Source organism: Mastomys coucha, unplaced genomic scaffold (assembly GCF_008632895.1).
Source record: "Mastomys coucha isolate ucsf_1 unplaced genomic scaffold, UCSF_Mcou_1 pScaffold12, whole genome shotgun sequence".
NCBI classification, from domain to species: Eukaryota; Metazoa; Chordata; class Mammalia; order Rodentia; family Muridae; genus Mastomys; species Mastomys coucha.
The window spans coordinates 27,121,730-27,138,746 of NW_022196894.1; the positions used below are offsets into that span (position 1 = coordinate 27,121,730).

A 17,017-nucleotide genomic window follows, 5' to 3' on the forward strand; every position below is an offset into this window, starting at 1 on the left:
AAAGATCTTTTCCCAATTTGTTGGTTGTCGTTTTGTCCTATTGACAGTGTCTTTTGGCTTACAGAAGCCATAACAGTAGAAAAATTACAGGAGTAGGAAGTAGCAATGAAAATAATTTTAAACTATGTTCCTCATGTAGTAGGAAGTTCACAGTATTAGGAAGGTAGAGAACCACTGCCCCAGGTATATCGATTAATAAGTTTTATATAAACAATGGTTTATATTTTCAAATTCTCTTGATTTTTCTAAGAAAAAAATAAGATCACAATCATAGCAATTGATGTGTGTACTTTGAGTAAGGGATATGAAACATTACTCGATTACTGCCCCCACCCAGTTTTTTTTTAAAGATTAGGGCTAAGTATTGTCTGATACTTTTAGAATACTGGTTTATCTAAATGTAAATTTTCTCTGTTATTAAATGGAAGCAAGAAGTCCAACATCATGTCACACTGTGTAGCCAAACAAAACAACTCTATGGCCTGAATTTGAATTAGTTATGGTGGTTTGATTTCATAACAGTTTGACTAATTTTCCTACTCAGCACCATAAGTAGATGTTCCTCAAAGTACATAGAGTGAAGTGGATATCATATAAACCCATTATAACTTGCAAGTCTTACTTGAGACTCCCTGTCTCCCAAACTTCCTCCCTCAGTCTAGGCCTCTAACCTTAAACATGCATACAACAGATACACTGGCAGACAGGTGGCCTATTTTATACAGGATTGAGTAACTCATCCTTATTAGATAATACACTAAATATAGAAAACAGGCTGGTTGAAACAAATATTTGATGCATGGCTTCTACTGAATTTTCTTCTTCACATTTCTTTGGCAGCATTGTGAAGTTAAAACAAAACAAAAACATAGATTAAAGCCATTTTAAATTTGAACAATCTATTTCAGATATTATTCTCTATTTGGATTCTGAGAGCTCATAGGTTTTGTGGCTAGTCTAAATGTAATTCACTTAATTAGCTACTATCTAGAGACTTTTATGCTAACTCTATTTTGCTATTTAATATAATAGTGGACATAAGCTGCACATAGGACTCATTCAGTAGTCCCAGCCTAGACGTGGAATTATAAAACAAGGGCTTTGTAAACTACAGAGACAAGTTACACATGGAAGCAGCTGTCACTTCTCCTTTTTGTGTTTTCCAAACAAAAATTAGAAAGCAACAATAACAAATGCATTTTTATTCAATAATAGAAAAAGTTGGGGTTTAAACTGGTTTCTAGATTGGTTTATACTGGTTAGTGTTTATAGATGGTTTCTATCTACAACTATCATTGAGACAGTCACCACAGTAAATATATCCCTCAAGTCCTGCAATAGGAACGTTTACTGTCAGACAGTTGCGTTTATATACTTGATGCTATTGTGAATAGATGGATCCTGATTTGTCATTCTGATAATTAGATGAAAAGCAATTAATTTGGGCTGCTGCTGCTGGTGGTGGTAGTGTGTATTTCATGTGTGTGTGTGTGTGTGTGTGAGAGAGAGAGAGAGAGGGAAGGAGGGAGAGGGAGGGAGAGAGAGGGAGAGAGACTGACAGAGACAAAGAAAGGGAGATGGGTGAAAGGAATATATCCTTGAAGTGAAATAAAGTACAAGACTCTCTGATTTTAGTTCCCAATAGTGCCATTAATTGGCTTCACAATCTTTCACAGGCAATATTCCTGTTTTGAGCCTCTGTTTTCTCTTAAAAATACAAAAATGGTTGAAGATGAAGGAGATATTTGGAGTGATACAAATAATTTAGATTAATAAGGAAAAAATGTAGCCAGGAAAAGGAAGGAACCCCAAAGGCCCAAAACCTAACTGGAACTTTTGAACATTAAAAAATAGTTTGGAGAAGCAGGTAGCTAGGAGACTAGGAACCAACTATGTCCAAAGATGGGTTGGTAGGGAGGAATGGGGAGGGAACAATGAATCTGACATCTTGAAAATCAAAAGAAAACTAAGAAGAGAACTTAGCCAAATACTACTAAGGAGCCATTACTAGCAATATGGTGCTGTTAAAAGACTTTGACAAGGGCCATTTCAATAAATGGGTGCCATTAAAATTCAGGTGAAAGCCAACAAAGGGGGAATAAATAAAAAAAAAATTGTGCCTTCATAAAACTATGTGTTTATCCCAAACCTACAGCTTAAATGCCAGAAGACCCTTTCCGATCAGATCTGATTTTCTAAGGTGCCTCGCACACCTAGACTCGACCTTCTGGCTATAAGATTGTTCGGTTACGAAAATGCTTTTAAACAGATCTCCTTAAAGGGGCTGCTCCCAACAAACATTCATCGTGTGAATTTCCTGCAAGCCCAGTTCACTTTCAGGATTCCAACCTGGACACTTTGAGGGCGGAGCCGAGAGGGAGAGCACTATACAGGTCCCGCCCAGAGACTCCCCGCGCATTCGCACACCATCCGCGGCCCGTTTGTGCTGCCCGCCTAGCGTTCCCGAGGGTGGTTATTTCGGAGACGGACTGACTACGGGAGCCCAACCGGCTCTTGCGGAAGTCCATGCGCCATTGGGAGGGACTCGGCGGCTGCTCTATGCCCTTGTTGCTGAGGGCCTCTTCCTGGGTCATTGCTGGAGCAGGAGTCGGACTGGGGCCCGACACGGGGCTCCCCCGTGGCCGTCTTGGCGCCTGTGTGTGATTTGCGTTGGCGGGATGTGGCGAGCACGTCGGGCAGCCGTGGCCTGGTAAGTGCGGCCTGCGACCTGGCCCCGTTATGTCTCGTTCTGGGCCATTTGGACAAGCAGGGTTGACCCATCAGTACTTCCTGAATGTGCAGGTGACCGACCCTCTGGCCAGGCCGAGGCTCTTAGAGAATTCTCCCGAATGTTCGAATGCCCGAAGGAGTGACGGGAGTTGGCACTCCTCGTTTAACAAGAAGATTTTTGATGTCTTCAGCTTTGGCCCATCGTTGCTGTCCGTCCTTGATCTCCCTGTTATCTGTCTCTAGTTTGCTGCTTTTATAAAGTTGACTATTCTGGCCTGGCCTGGCTCTGTCCTTGTATCTTTGTGCATGTCATTTAACTGTCTTCTTCTAGCCATACGCCATATATACTTTACACTTTGCAGCTGCTTGGAAGCACTTGCAGCAGCATACTTGAAAGTATGCCCTTTCATACTTATGTGTGAAAGGGCTCTCTGCCCGTTTGCCTGACCCTCTGGCTGAAGTCAAATCTAGAGTAGTGATGTACATGATATCGGGCGGTGTTTAAGAGATGCCCCCATCAGAGGAGATCTTGTTCAGTGTTGAGGTACACTTTGATACAGCATGATGCACTTTTCTAATCCCGCTGCTGTTGTTACCCTAGTCTTGTTTTAAAGTAGAAAACCATAAAGTAGTTTTATTTATATGAATTGCTGTATGCACTTACTGATACTAAATTCGATATTATCCATGTAATTTGTTCCAGTAGCCCCCAAGCTTTGCACATTGTTTCAGACATTTGAATACAGGAAGTAGTATTCACCACGGCTTCCCCCCTTCTCTACGGCCCCTAGAACTTTGGAAAATGTGTCTGTATCTGTTTCACCAGCACGTATATCTGTATGCCACTTGTGTGTCTACTGCCTACAGAGGACAGATGACAGCATTCAGTCCCCTAGGACTAGAGTAGTAGACAGGTGTTAGTCACCGTGTGGGTGCTGGGAATCCAACCTCTGACTTCTGGAAGAGTAGCTCTTCTTCTTAATCAATAAGCCGTATCTCCAGACTTTCCCCAAAAACATATTTTAATGGTGTAAATGACTTGTTATGCTTATAAAGAATGGAACCCATTCATTTCATCTCCGTTAATTAAAAGTCCACAAGTGGAAATGCCTGTGCTATAGTGTGGTTGTTTTTTAATTTAGCAGTAAGTTCACAGCCTCTACTATTGAAATAAGCTGTTTATAACTTTTATATTGCTGCTGTTTTATAATTAAGTAGAGACATCTAATTTTTTTATAAAACAGGAAAAAAGTGCAGAAGATAGCATATTCTTTTCAAACAAAGAGGTATGTAGGAAACACTTAAAATTGAGTTTACAAATAAACAGGTTCATAGTTTGTATTGTTTGTTTAATCAGTGATGTACCGTTGGACTACGTCATTTCTGAAGTTATGAACATGTTTCTACAGTCATGGCTTTAGAATGTCTTATGGCTAAGCACAGCTTAGCTAATGGAAGAAATGGGGATATGGAAAACGGGAAACCCCCCAGGCTCTGGAATTTGCCTTGCACAGTATAGTTCCTGTTAAGTTATGAAATAATGCAGCTTAATACTACTCTAGTTATAAGGTTAAAACAGACTTTTATATGCAGATAAATATACCTCTTGGACAAGTCAAATGGAAGACTGATGACCAACACTTTGGGGGTGCAATAAATATTTGTGTATAACTAATGAAAAAATAATTTCATACTAGACAGTAATATGTAGGTAAAAGATGTGGCAAATGAGCAAGGGTAAATGATGTGGGTGATATACATTATTACATTTGACTTTTGGATTTTTTTCTTACTGTTTTTTGTTTGTTTGTTTGGGGTTTTAGTTGTTCCAGACAGGGTTTCCCCGTGTAGACCAGGCTGGCCTCAGACTCACAGAAACCCACCTCCCTCTGCCTCCCAAATGCTGGGATTAAAGGAGTGCACCACCACTGCCTGGCTTGACTTTAGTTTTTAAGCTTCTTTGGATAAGGAAGTCTTTTTCTCTCCATAGCCACTTTTTGGGTCTTTCTCAACTCTGCCGTCTGTCCCAGATTACTGAGGCTTTGTTCAGCTGTGGGTTTTCTTTTTCATCACTCATCTGGCTTGACCTTTGATTTTAAAAATCTCTTTCTTCAATTCTGCAGAATTTTTCTTTGACATTATTTTCTTCCTTCCATTGCATCTGTTCTTTTTCTTTCTGAATACTTCTAAAAGAATATAAGATTGCTTAGACAGGTTATGTTCTTCATTTCTGAAATACAACCTCTTCCCTTCGTCTGCTTTAAAAAAAGGATGCATCTGCCTCAAAATGTTCACATGCATATTTATCTTAAAATGTTATTTATTTACTTGTATAATAATTATCTATCTGCATCGTATGCCTACTTTAAAAATAAGATTAAATAATATACTGTTTTCACTAATGACAGCTAAAGATTGGGAAAAATAAAATGGATTTCTTGATGCTTAGGTAGATGCACATTAAAAAGCTAAAATCATTAAGCCATGTTACTCCTGTAGTCTCAACACTCAGAAAACTGAAATGAAGGATTCTAGAAGTTCAAGGCCAGCCTGAACTCCTTAGCAAATGCCAGGTCCAAAGGGTTAAAGAGCAAGACCCAGTCACAGAAAACTAGAGAGTTAAATCATTGAAGGGCAACTTTCTATATCTATAGGAAGGTAATTAAGACGTGGGCTCCCCTTTTTTCCTCCATGCATTGTGAAAGATATGAAGTCACCTTGGAAGGGCATTAAATATGCATCTCTCTGGCTCAGCAGTGAAAAGCACTGACTGCTCTTCCAGAGGTCCTGAGTTCGGATCCCAGCAACCACATGGTGGCTCACAACCATCCGTAATGAGATCTGATGCCCTCTTCTAGTGCATCTGAAGACAGCTATAGTGAATTACACTGGAGCAAGCGGGGCCAGAGTGAGTGGGGCCAGAGCAAGCTGGGCCGTCCTGAGCTCAATACCCAGCAACCACTTGATGGCTCACGGACATCTGTACAGCTACAGTGTACTCATACACATAAAATAAATAAATCTTTTTTGAAAAAAATATGTATCTCACTTGGAAGATTAGTTGATGTTTTCTCCAAGCTACACAGTTATCTTAACTGTTGTAAAAGAAGAAATGTTTGTAATATACTAAGTTGTAAGCCAACTCATAAAATTACATGTTGTAAAATCCTTGTTGTATTATATGGACAATAAAAGGGAACTCTACTGCAAACAAACAGAAAGCCTCAAAACATATCCATGTGCCTAGAGTGCACATTGTATACATCTCCATGCACCCACTGTGCACACTGTGTACATCTCTGTGTACCTACAGTGAACATATATATATATACATCTCCGTGCACCCACAGTGCATATATATACATCTCTATGCATCCACATATATGCATCTCCAATACTCTATTCCCTGATCCCAATGGATCATTGTCGTGTACCCATGGGCATTATACCTCCTATCCTCCTACTTTGATACCGTTGCTTTACATCACAGCTTATGTGTTCTGCATTTTTTTCTTTATTCTACATCCTAGAAACTATCCTAAATTTATTTTCTGCTATTGATGTATATGCAAGTGCAACTTTATTTTCAATAAATTGCTTTTTTGGTATTCACTAATCTCATTTTTAATGTTTAAATCTATAAATGTTGTATTCTCTAATATTTTTGAACATGCTCTTATTTAAGTTTGCAGTATTTTCAGGAATCCTGTCAATACACATATTAAGAACCCCTCGTTTGCTGCCCGGGCCTGGTTGTCTGATCACATTTAAGCCTGAAAGCCAATGACTGTTGCAGATGATTTGTTCATGCTGCTCCCTAACGAGAGGGATGGATGACTGAGCAAGCTGTGTTTTCTGTTATTGATTACTTCACCTAGCAACTTTCCTTTTAGGGCTTTTCTAGAGTGTGCAGGTAATGTGAGCCTGTTACAGATGCCAGTGTTGATGACAGCTCAGTCTAGGAAGCCTCCTCCTCACACACACATGCACTTGGGAGCCTTATGTCTTCCCTGGCAGATTCCTCAGGTTCCAGAGGCAATTGTTGGCCTGTTCCTCCTTTTACTCTCTTTCCTCTATATCAAGAATACCTTATTGTGGGGCTGGACAGATGGCTGTTCTTCCATAGGACCTGGGTTTGATTTCCAACACATATTTGAAGCTCACAGCCATCTGTAACTCCAGTTCCAGGAGATCCAATGTCTCTTCTGGCTTCTGCTGGTACCATGCACACAAGGACCCAGATATGCATGCAGGCAAAGCACCAGTACACATAAAATAAGTGATAGTAAAAATTTTTAAACGTTAAAAAAAAGCATGCATTTTTGTTACCAGCTGTTGCAGTACACAGACTGCCATTGGTAAAACAAATGCCCACCTCTTCCCTCCTTGGTTTCAGCTCTGTGGACCAGTATCACAGCCCACATAGAGTAGATTAACATAGAGTCTGGAGTCCCTGTGCCTGGACTAATAGTCCACCTTTATTCCTTGCATTAGTGTCATATGGGGCAGGTTGTGTTTATACTTTGTGCCACATTTCCCTCTCAGTTGTAGAATGGGGCTAGTGTGGTTTATTTTTGTGGTAGGGTTTTCAACAAGATTGAGCTAGCACACAGCAAATGTAAAGTAGTGTGTGATGGGGTGTGGTTTGTCAGTATACGTGTGACCTTTTCTGTCATTTCTTAGGCATTGTTGTCTTTTCTTCTGTTTTTCTCATTCTTGTTTGTTTGTTTGTTTGTTTTTTTCAGTGAAGTCTGCCAATCCTTAGTGAAGCACAGCTTTGGAATACAAAGAAAAGTACCGCTCCAAAAGCTACATCTGGTTTCACGAAGTATTTATCGTTCACATTATCCTGCCCTTAAGCTTCAAAGGCCCCAACTAAGGACATCATTTCAGCAGTTCTCTTCTCTAACTAACCTTTCTTTACATAAATTGAAACTTTCTCCAATTAAATATGGCTACCAGCCCTGCAGGAACTTTTGGCCGGCAAGGTTAGCTGCAAGGCTCTTAAAACTTCGATATATTGTACTGGGATCTGCTGTTGGAGGTGGCTATACAGCCAAAAAAGTGAGTTCACTTTCTTACTGTAATTCTAATTGTTCCAAAATATTGTAAATTTGTATAGCATAGTAGGAAAAAATGTCATTTTTCTTTAGTGAGTAAAATGTAACTAGCTGTTGAAACATTCACTGTATATATGTACTATGTCCTGTGATGCCGTTTAAGTGTTAACCATAATTATAAATGCTCTGGAAGATGGAGCCCTGGTCTGGGAGTAAGATCACTTAAATTTGATTCTAAACATTGCCATTTAGTAGCACAGGAGAGAAAGTCAAGCGGCATGTTCACAGGGCTACTTCTTGGCAGTCCTGGAACCAGAGGCAAAGGGACTTCTCTCCCAGTCTTCCGTTTGCTTCATGGTGTCACTTAATGCCAGCATGAGCCCTCTTTGATAGGTCTATTTTGACTGTTTACATTTCCACATTTGATAAAAGAATATTTACTGTCATTCTACATACATAACTTCTGATTTGCTATTTAAAGGCCTTATCTTACATAAATTTGCTCTTTAAAAATTCTATACATGATGCATTCTCCTTGTAGATTGTTTTAATCAACATGCTTTCTCTTTATATTGGTCTATGGCATTTGGATTATCTTATTGACATACGTTCTTGTCTTTTAGACCTTCGATGAATGGAAAGATATGATACCAGACCTTAGTGACTATAAGTGGATTGTGCCTGACTTTATATGGGAAATTGATGAGTATATTGATTTGGGTTTGTATCATCAACATTAAAAATAGCTCTGGATTTTGAAGGGATGGCAGTAGAAATAGTCACATCGATAGTTAATATGTGATAGTTTTATTTTAGTAATGAAAGTAAAAGAAAAATTAATTTTTATTACATTTATTTATGTGTGTGAGTATGTATCACACTAGTATATACACACATGCAGATACACGTGTGTATTTCAGGGGATGTGTGTAGAGATTAGAAGACATTTTGTGAGAGTTTTTTGTAATTAAAGAGATCCTGTGGTTACCTATGGGTTGACAGGCCTAGTAACAAGCATTTTTACCCATTAAACCATTTTGCCAACCCAAAGGAAAAAGAGTATGAGAATAAATATCCGATAATCTCATTTTAACATGATTGCCACCCCTCGTATGGACTATTTTCTTCTAGTTTTGCTTATTAATTGAATGTGGTTGACATTAGTTTTTTATTTAAAAATTATATAGTCATAAGGAAATATACGTTATAGTTTGTGTTTTGCTACCTAGCACATCCTCTCTGCATTTCCATGCTGCTAGCAGCCTTTTCACGTAGCGTTTTCAACATTCTGTAACGTCGCCTGCATCATACATACATACTAGGACCCTAAGCTGGCTCTTTTTGGTAGACTGCCTTGGTTGTTTCTACTTTCTGCATCCAAGTTCCTTAAAAATCTGTTAGTGTGCAAAATGACTTCACCCCTTAAAATACTGCCTTTACCTGTAACAAGTGAGAACAGTCAATAGCTGATGGCAAGTAACTCATGATGAGCTGAAAAAATTTGGAGTCCCTTTTTAAGACATACGGAGGTGGAATTAATCTGCGTAAGTGCCTCATCATAGTACTTCTTAAGTGTAGGCATGGTAACAAAGGTATTTTTAGGAAAGGGGCAGTTTCATTTTTCAAAAAAAGAATATATGTTAGTACTATGTAACATAATGTATTTACCAGCATCTCTGTGTGATGACTGAGGCTAGGTTCTGAAGCTAGGCTACCTGGTCTTGAACCCTGGCTCCCTCACTCACTTGCTGTGTGCTGTAGTTTTTCATCTGAGTAGAGTGGACAGCAAAGTTGACAGTATTTATAGGACTGGCTTAAGGTATAAGCAAGTTGAAAAATTTATAGTCCTAATATTTTTGCTGTATCCTCCCTCAAGACTGTCACTCTTGTTTTGATCCCTCTAGAGAAAATTAGAAAAGCTCTTCCCAGTTCAGAAGACCTTGCCAGTTTAGCTCCCGACCTGGACAAGATTACTGAAAGCCTCAGCTTGTTGAAGGACTTTTTCACTGCAGGTAAGGAGGGGCTTTTTGTCTAACTTCACAACTTAGAAACCTCAGGGAAGAATACATAGATGGTCTTATTTGTTCCCATCTTTTAAATTAAAACAAATGCAAAAACATTTTATTTAACATAAAGATAAACACGTTTGCTTTTAATTTTTAGCCTAATCAAATGAAAATTTGTAAGAAAATATGTGCTTAGCTTTTTGTTGGTGAGTAAAAACATATTCCTCCTTGACAAGTAGATGAGACTACCTATGCATTTGCTTTTCATAATTGCCTCAAGCCAATATTGTTACTTTAAAACAAAATTTCATCATTACAGACCATATGAAGTATACTTGAAAGGGTTTATCCTGGCATATTTGCCCAGTTATTACCCTAATGTGCTATAAGTCTGAAATCTCAGACACCTTTGCTTACTCTTATTAAATTTTTATTTCCCCTTTTGCTGACTTTTTACAGGTCCCAAATTGGTTAGTGAAGTCATAGAAGTTTCTGAGGCGCTTCTCTTGTTAGGTGTGTAACCAGACATCTGCTGATCTTAACATGCCGTTTAAATGCTTCTAATAAACTAGATGCAAATAAAATTGCAGACCACATTTATAATCCTGCTTATATATGCTGATCTTTAAGCCCAGAACTATATTAGGCAAACTTATATCCTTTTTAGTGGAAATAATAGTGAGATTATATTCATAACAAAGCTGAAATTGCTAGATATATGATTTAAACCTATTAAAAGTTAATTTGCTTACCAAGAGTGCTTTTTGGAAAAAAATTGAAATGAAAAGTAATTTTAGCTTGTCTCATCTGCCCTGTCATAGTGACTTTTAAATTTGCTCTGTACTGTACACATTGTCTGATGGCAGTGGTACTTGACTAAACTGTAAATACTCCCTTGTAAAATAATCCTTACCGACGACTGTCTTGTTTCTATCGTAATTCTCATTTCTATTTTAAAATTGAGTAAGTTTGAAATTTTTTTGACATTGATTGCCAGTAATTTTCTTAAAAATAAAAATGTATTCTTTGAAGCTAGTTTGGGTTTTTTTTGAGCCATGATGTCGCATTCAGCGCAGCAGCCTCGGCCTCCTGAGTGTAAGTGCTGCCTGGCAGGGGCTTGTTGGGGTTGGTTTTCCCTTTGCAGTGCTGGGGACCCAGTGCATACGAGGCAAGCACTCTGACTCCTAGCTGTGTCCTCAGCCTCCCCATACCCCACCTACTTTTTAATTGCTTAGGTATAATTGGAATTTAGCTTGGGCTGTTGACGTCATTGGAGAATTTAAAGTGTGTTTATCTTTAAGGTTCACCTGGAGAAACAGCATTTCGAGCAACAGATCATGGATCGGAAAGTGACAAGCATTACAGGAAGGTAAGCATAAAAGAGAGCTCATCTCACAGGGAGTCCTGAAAAACTTAGAAATATGTGATAATGCTCATACACTTCTAGAAAACTGCAGGTGTTAATGCAGCTGTTCTGGGATAGAATCAGAGGCAGCCTTCCCCTTCAGCTACGCTCTGTGAAATAACTATTCAAAGTTTGCTACGATAAAGTATATGTAAGAAAAGCCAGTGTACTCAGTTTATTTAGGTGGTCCTCTCTTTCTTGGGGCTTTGTATATATTCATACATGTTCACAGATCTCCAGGAGGACATGTCAGTGTACAGGGCATACCAGATTTGTGCACAGAAAATTCCTGCTCTTCTGGAGACTTGTGGTTGCTTAGGAGGAAAGTTGTAAGAGAATAGAAAGTGAGTTATTTAGTGAATAAGTCAGTTCTTACATATTGAGAACCTACAAAGTTGTGTATGGGTGAGTCCATTCAGAGGTGTGTCAGTATTAACACCTCCTCAAACAAATCCATGTGGACACCTCGGGGGTCGTTCCATATGAAATGTAGAGGATTTCTGAGCTAGACAGTAACATGAGTTGCTCTGTACTTTTGGCCATATGCTCTACCATAACAGTCTTAGTTTTTCCTCTGTCATCTGTTTTAATTAGAAAAAGAAGTAACTATATATAAAGTTTTGTAAAAATAATGTCCAGAGAAATAAACTTGTGAGTAAAATATTTTGTAAACATTTAAATGTGGACTATTTAGTTTATACTGAGCTTTAAAGCACCATGGGAAAGAAATAATTTCTGTATTTCCACTTCTTTCCCTTTCTTTCAACTTGGACCCTTTTTTGTGCTATCCCAATTTTTAAATATATTTCCAAGATTTCTTTTTGTTCACTTTTTAGGTAAAACATACTTCAGAGTATGTATTTGCTTTCATTTTGACCTGTTTTTAATAAAGGTAATCTTAATTAAGGGACACTCTTGATTTTGCATTGAAGGATAGTGCTAGAATATAGCTTGACAAGTGTGGCTTATTTTGAGCTGGAGAAAGCCTTGGTCATTAAAGCTGGTGAACCTAATGAACTGATGGGAGGAGAAGGCCCTGGGACGGGTCTGCAAGTGTAGATCTGTGAGCTGTACTCCTTTTTGCCTAAATCAATAGATATTGCTGGGCCTGCTTTCTCACTCATTCATATGTTGCATGATCACTTTGTTCAGACTTAACTCAGGTAAGTCCACTAAAACTCTGCCAAAATGATGAGTGAGTATTCTGTGATTGACCCTGCATTAAAGAGGAAGCAAGAGAATAGATTGTGGGGAATTTAATTATTGATGTAGATTTGATTTCATTCAATTGACATGAAAATAAAATTGTTCCTTTTTTTTTAATATTCCTTTGTTTGTTTGACAGTAAATGCCCCTTGTAGGCTCTTCCTTTATCTCAATTTATGGTAATTACTTTCCCCAGTTAAAACTTATCAGTTGGGGCTAGAGATATGACTCAGCCATTAATAGCACTTCTTGCTCTTGCAGAGGACCCACATCAAGTAGCTTGCCACAGCCTGTAATTAGTGCTGCAGGATCTGACACCCTCTCTGGAATCCTTGGGTACTTGGACTTTCATGTACATTGCCACAGGCAGACACATGCACGTGTGCATGTAATTTTAAAATATTGTTAAATTGCCCAAGCTTACCAGTGATTTTTCCAGTGATTTATTGTAAATATTAAATCTAGAATGGTACCTGTGCTGCTTTTATTACAGGTTAATAGAAGACTATAGAAATTATAGAAGATGCTAATATGGTAGAAGCATGTTCAGGTGCAGCAGATAGTTTTCAGATCCCTTGATGTACAGTGTTGCTTCTTAGGTTTGACTCTTGCCTGTGATACTTGAGAGTAATAAGCCTTGTAGACAAGGTACAGATATGTTGGTATGACCTGATGAACCTCGCCTACTAAGTTATGTTTGGATATCATCATGCAAGGAGAGACGTGAGCCTGGTGGTGGCCTTTTTAGTTTGTGGGGGGTGTTTTGCGTGTGTACCACATGTATGCCCACAGAGGCCTTAAAAGGGTTTTAGATCCCCTGAGACTAGAATTAGAGTCAGTTGTGAGCTGCTGTGTGGGTGCTGGGAAGGAGGCCTTCATCCTCTAGAAGAGCAGCCCTAACCACTGAACCGTCTCTCCAGCCCCCTCAGATGTCAGTTCCAAAGATTTGAGTGGTCATCAGAAGTGCTTGGATGACACCCAGAGTTTCTTGTTACCTTTTAATTGTTTAGTCTTGAATTTTAAGATTTACACATTAAAATCCTATTCTGATGAACAGCCATGCCAGCCTGCATGTGCCTGGCTTCGCCTCCATTGTGCTGAGGGTATGATGCAGTGGTGCTTAAGTTTAATGGTTATCAGGTTCATGGTTGTGGCTTCTTCTCTACTAGAAATAAAAAATGACATGCAAATTGGTTTTTTAAAATAATAGAAATGGGAATACTAGGACTGAAATAAAGATGTGTTCTCTCTCGTAGGCGAGCACATGCAGAAAAGTCTGGCAGTAGAGGAATAGTTAGGACCGCTCAAAGCCAACTGAAAGGAAGGAGAGTTGAGGGAGCAAACTCTCACATCATAGGACCAGAGTCAGACTGAGCAGCAAAGTGCGCTGCTGCGTCCTGGCTCACTACCTTGTGTGTTTGGGAATTACAGTGGAGAAAGCATGGAAGGCATATGACACTGCACAGGCCGAGTAATCCTCGTTCCCTTGCTTCTGCCTGAACACACATCTGCTAGGTTGTGGACACCTTTTGTGTGGTGTTGATCAAAAGTTTTGCTATGTATCTTCGTTAACAAATTGAAAATTTGTTAACAAATTAAAAAATGAATTCACTTTTAGCTTGGTGTTATTGAGGCATGCATGGCATATAATAGTAATACTTTATAATAAATGGTTATATTACTCAGAAATTTAAAATTTAGAGAAAAAGTTTAAAATTTTTATTCACTGGAGGAAATATTTGTGTGAATTTTGTAAAGTTCTTGGAATCTGGAGAACTTAAAACCTTCAGAAGCCAAAGTAGGAACTAGAGGTGTGAGCCTGTTTTAGTGAGTAAATGGACCCAAGAATTGTAAACAAGCTCCATCCAGTAACCTCAGGTTTAAGGAATTCTTGTTTTCTGCACAGCTAATAGCTACAAATATAGATTAGATAGATTCTTAGCAAGAATCCTTAGCACAGTGTACTTAGTGGGTCAGAAGAAAAGCAGGGAAAATGGAATGACCAAGCAGACAGCCTATGGCATTACCCAGTAAGAAGCATGTTGTATGTTTATGTCATTCAAGAAATAGTATGAACATGTATCAGTAAATTATGCTGTTATAGGTAGACCCTTAGAAATAGAAAATTTTCATTGAAATTATAATATTCATAATTACTGAGAGTCATTTTATCTCTTAAAACTATTTGTAGAAAATGTCCAAGTAGTAAATTATATAGTGTGCTATTTCTGATTGGAGAAAATTAAATATTCCAAAGGGGAAGACATTTCACTTTAATAGCCAATAACAAGTTTTGCGTTCATAAGTATCTTGAACAATAATATACAAGGAAACCAGGTTTGTTTTTGTTTGTTTGTATGGTTTGGTTCTACAGAGCCAGTTCCAGGCCAGCTAGTAGTAGGTGGTGAAACCTGTCTCAAAGGGGGGCTTTATTTTATAAATTATTGAAGGTAAACAAATAGTAGAATTATTCAGTTTGGGAAGTACTGCTTAGGAATATTGCATAGTTATTTTTACTAAACTGAAATGTAGTTTGGTAAATCTTACAGGGTCTTATTAAATACTTTGTTAGGTTTGCAGACATAATGCTCCTATGTATGCTACTCAGCCTGCCCACCTTAGGTTGCCCACTCTTTTCTCTGCAGTGATCTAGATACACCTGCCATTGTGCTCTTTGAAATGGAGGTTGATACTGATGGGTCAAAGGCACTTTGAACATAGCTGTGCAGTATTACTGGGTAGTGCTGATGCAGACTGTGGAATCACAGGTCCTGTTTTTCCTGTTTTCTAAACTGTAACTTTCGACAAATTGTTTAGCTTCTCTGAGTTCCTCATTTCCTCTTTTGGAAAAGGAGGCTCCCTTGAAAGGTTATGAGGAGTAACTCCTAAATAAATGTAAAGCTATTAAGAGTTAAGGGACCAATGACAACAACGTCATCACTTTCTGTGACTTGTATGCAAATGGTATTTAACATTCTATTAATTCTTCTCCTTGTTTTGTTATGAAGTCTTTTAGAGATTGTGAAAAATGAGGAATGGTTTGTAAGACTGGCTATGTACCTTCTAGAGTTTTTAAGTTATCTTTTTTTCATGAATTACTTTGCATCCTGATTGAAGTTTCTAAGCTAAGACTCCAAGCAGTAGGGCATATGAAATGTTCACCTACTATAACCAGGCAAGATTTCCCTGGGATGGAGATACCAACCCAGCCACAAAACCTTCAACCCACAAGTGTTCCTGCCTATAGGAGGTGCAGGGATAAAGAGAGAGTAGAAAGTAAGGGAATGGCCAACCAATGACTGGCCTAACTTAAATTACCTTAAACTAGAAACAGGTAATTGATAGGTAAAAATCAGTTGTGCTTGACTTACTCAAGCAACAAAACATGCCAAACCCTGTAACACATCTCAAATGTGCCAGACCTTATGTAAGGTGCTAGGTACTCAAACAGTGACACTTTATTTATGGTGCCAGCCACTCAGGAGGCTAAGCAAGAAGGCTTGCTGGAAGCCGAGGCTTTTGAGACCTGTCTGGTTAACATAGCAAGTAATGTAGTCAGCCTGTTCCAGCTTTAAAACAGATGCTATAAGTGATAACAGAAGTGCATTCCTGTTGGTGCTGCAGCTGGGGTATGAGATTAAGGTGCTGGTGGGTGCGATGTCTGCTGAGCATTGTCTGTATATATGGCAGAAGAGGCTAGGCAGCTCCTGGAGTCTCTTTTACAAGAACACTTAACCTGGAGGCCTTGTGACTTCATCACCATGCAGAGGCTATGGAGGGCTAGGTTTCATTATGAATTTGAGGAACCTAATACTTAGACCATGGTATAATAGTTCAAATTTATTAAAATCTTTTCCACCAAATTCATTAAATCTTGAACTAATATTTTTAGTTGTTTTGTAGAACTCTTGTTAAAACTAATTTTCTTAATTTGATGCTGTCATTTTTTTTATAACTGTAAGTATTGTACCTGAAACATGAGACAAAATTATAGTGTCAAAGTAACAATGACCAGAATATTAAAGCGCATACTTTCTAAGCCAGGCATAGTGGCTTTAATGGCAGCACTTGGCAGATCTCTGTGAGTTCAGGACCAGCCTGGTCTACAGAGCCAGTTCCAGGCCAGCTAGTAGTATGTGGTGAAACCTGTCTCAAAGGGGAGCTTTATTTTATAAATTATTGAAGGTAAATTATAGAAATTACCTTCTATAATTGTTAATCCATAATTGTGATTTGTAACAATTACTGTCTGTATTTTATATATAATAGCTTCTAAATGACCATTTCTTGAGAGCAAAGAGTTCAAGCTTTGGAGAGTGTTCATTGGCAAAGATGTGTTTTGTATATCTGAGGCTACGTCTGGTCCATCTCTTTGCTGTTCTGCACTCTCAGAGACTAGTAATGGTACAGCTATGATTTGGTGCTTAAAGTTGGGGAAAGGTGATTTTAAGATGCATAGTATAGTTGTCAATAGTTTTTTTCTGTGTCTAATTCTTGTTTTCTCCTACTTTTTTTTAGGAGGTAACAGTTAATTTCACCTATCTTCACATAACAGTGCTTCAGTAGCAGACTTGGAAGGAGAGTGAGGTGTCACTAGAAAGAGAGTATTT

The 17,017-nt window shown here is 38.5% G+C and overlaps 1 protein-coding gene across 4 annotated transcripts in view; it reads left to right on the top strand.

Moving 5' to 3' along the window:
* Window positions 1-2,448: 2,448 nt before the first annotated feature.
* Window positions 2,449-17,017, top strand: part of Opa1 (OPA1 mitochondrial dynamin like GTPase) — an 80,084-nt gene continuing 65,515 nt past the window's right edge. The window contains exons 1-6 of one of the 4 annotated variants that reach the window (XM_031363572.1): window positions 2,449-2,710; window positions 7,476-7,794; window positions 8,414-8,510; window positions 9,695-9,802; window positions 10,256-10,309; window positions 11,098-11,165. In XM_031363572.1, the coding sequence (XP_031219432.1) occupies window positions 2,679-2,710; window positions 7,476-7,794; window positions 8,414-8,510; window positions 9,695-9,802; window positions 10,256-10,309; window positions 11,098-11,165 (678 nt within the window). In that variant the 5' untranslated portion in view covers window positions 2,449-2,678. The remainder of the gene's footprint in view (window positions 2,711-7,475; window positions 7,795-8,413; window positions 8,511-9,694; window positions 9,803-10,255; window positions 10,310-11,097; window positions 11,166-17,017) is intronic. The other 3 variants (XM_031363574.1, XM_031363575.1, XM_031363573.1) reach the window with 3 other exon arrangements.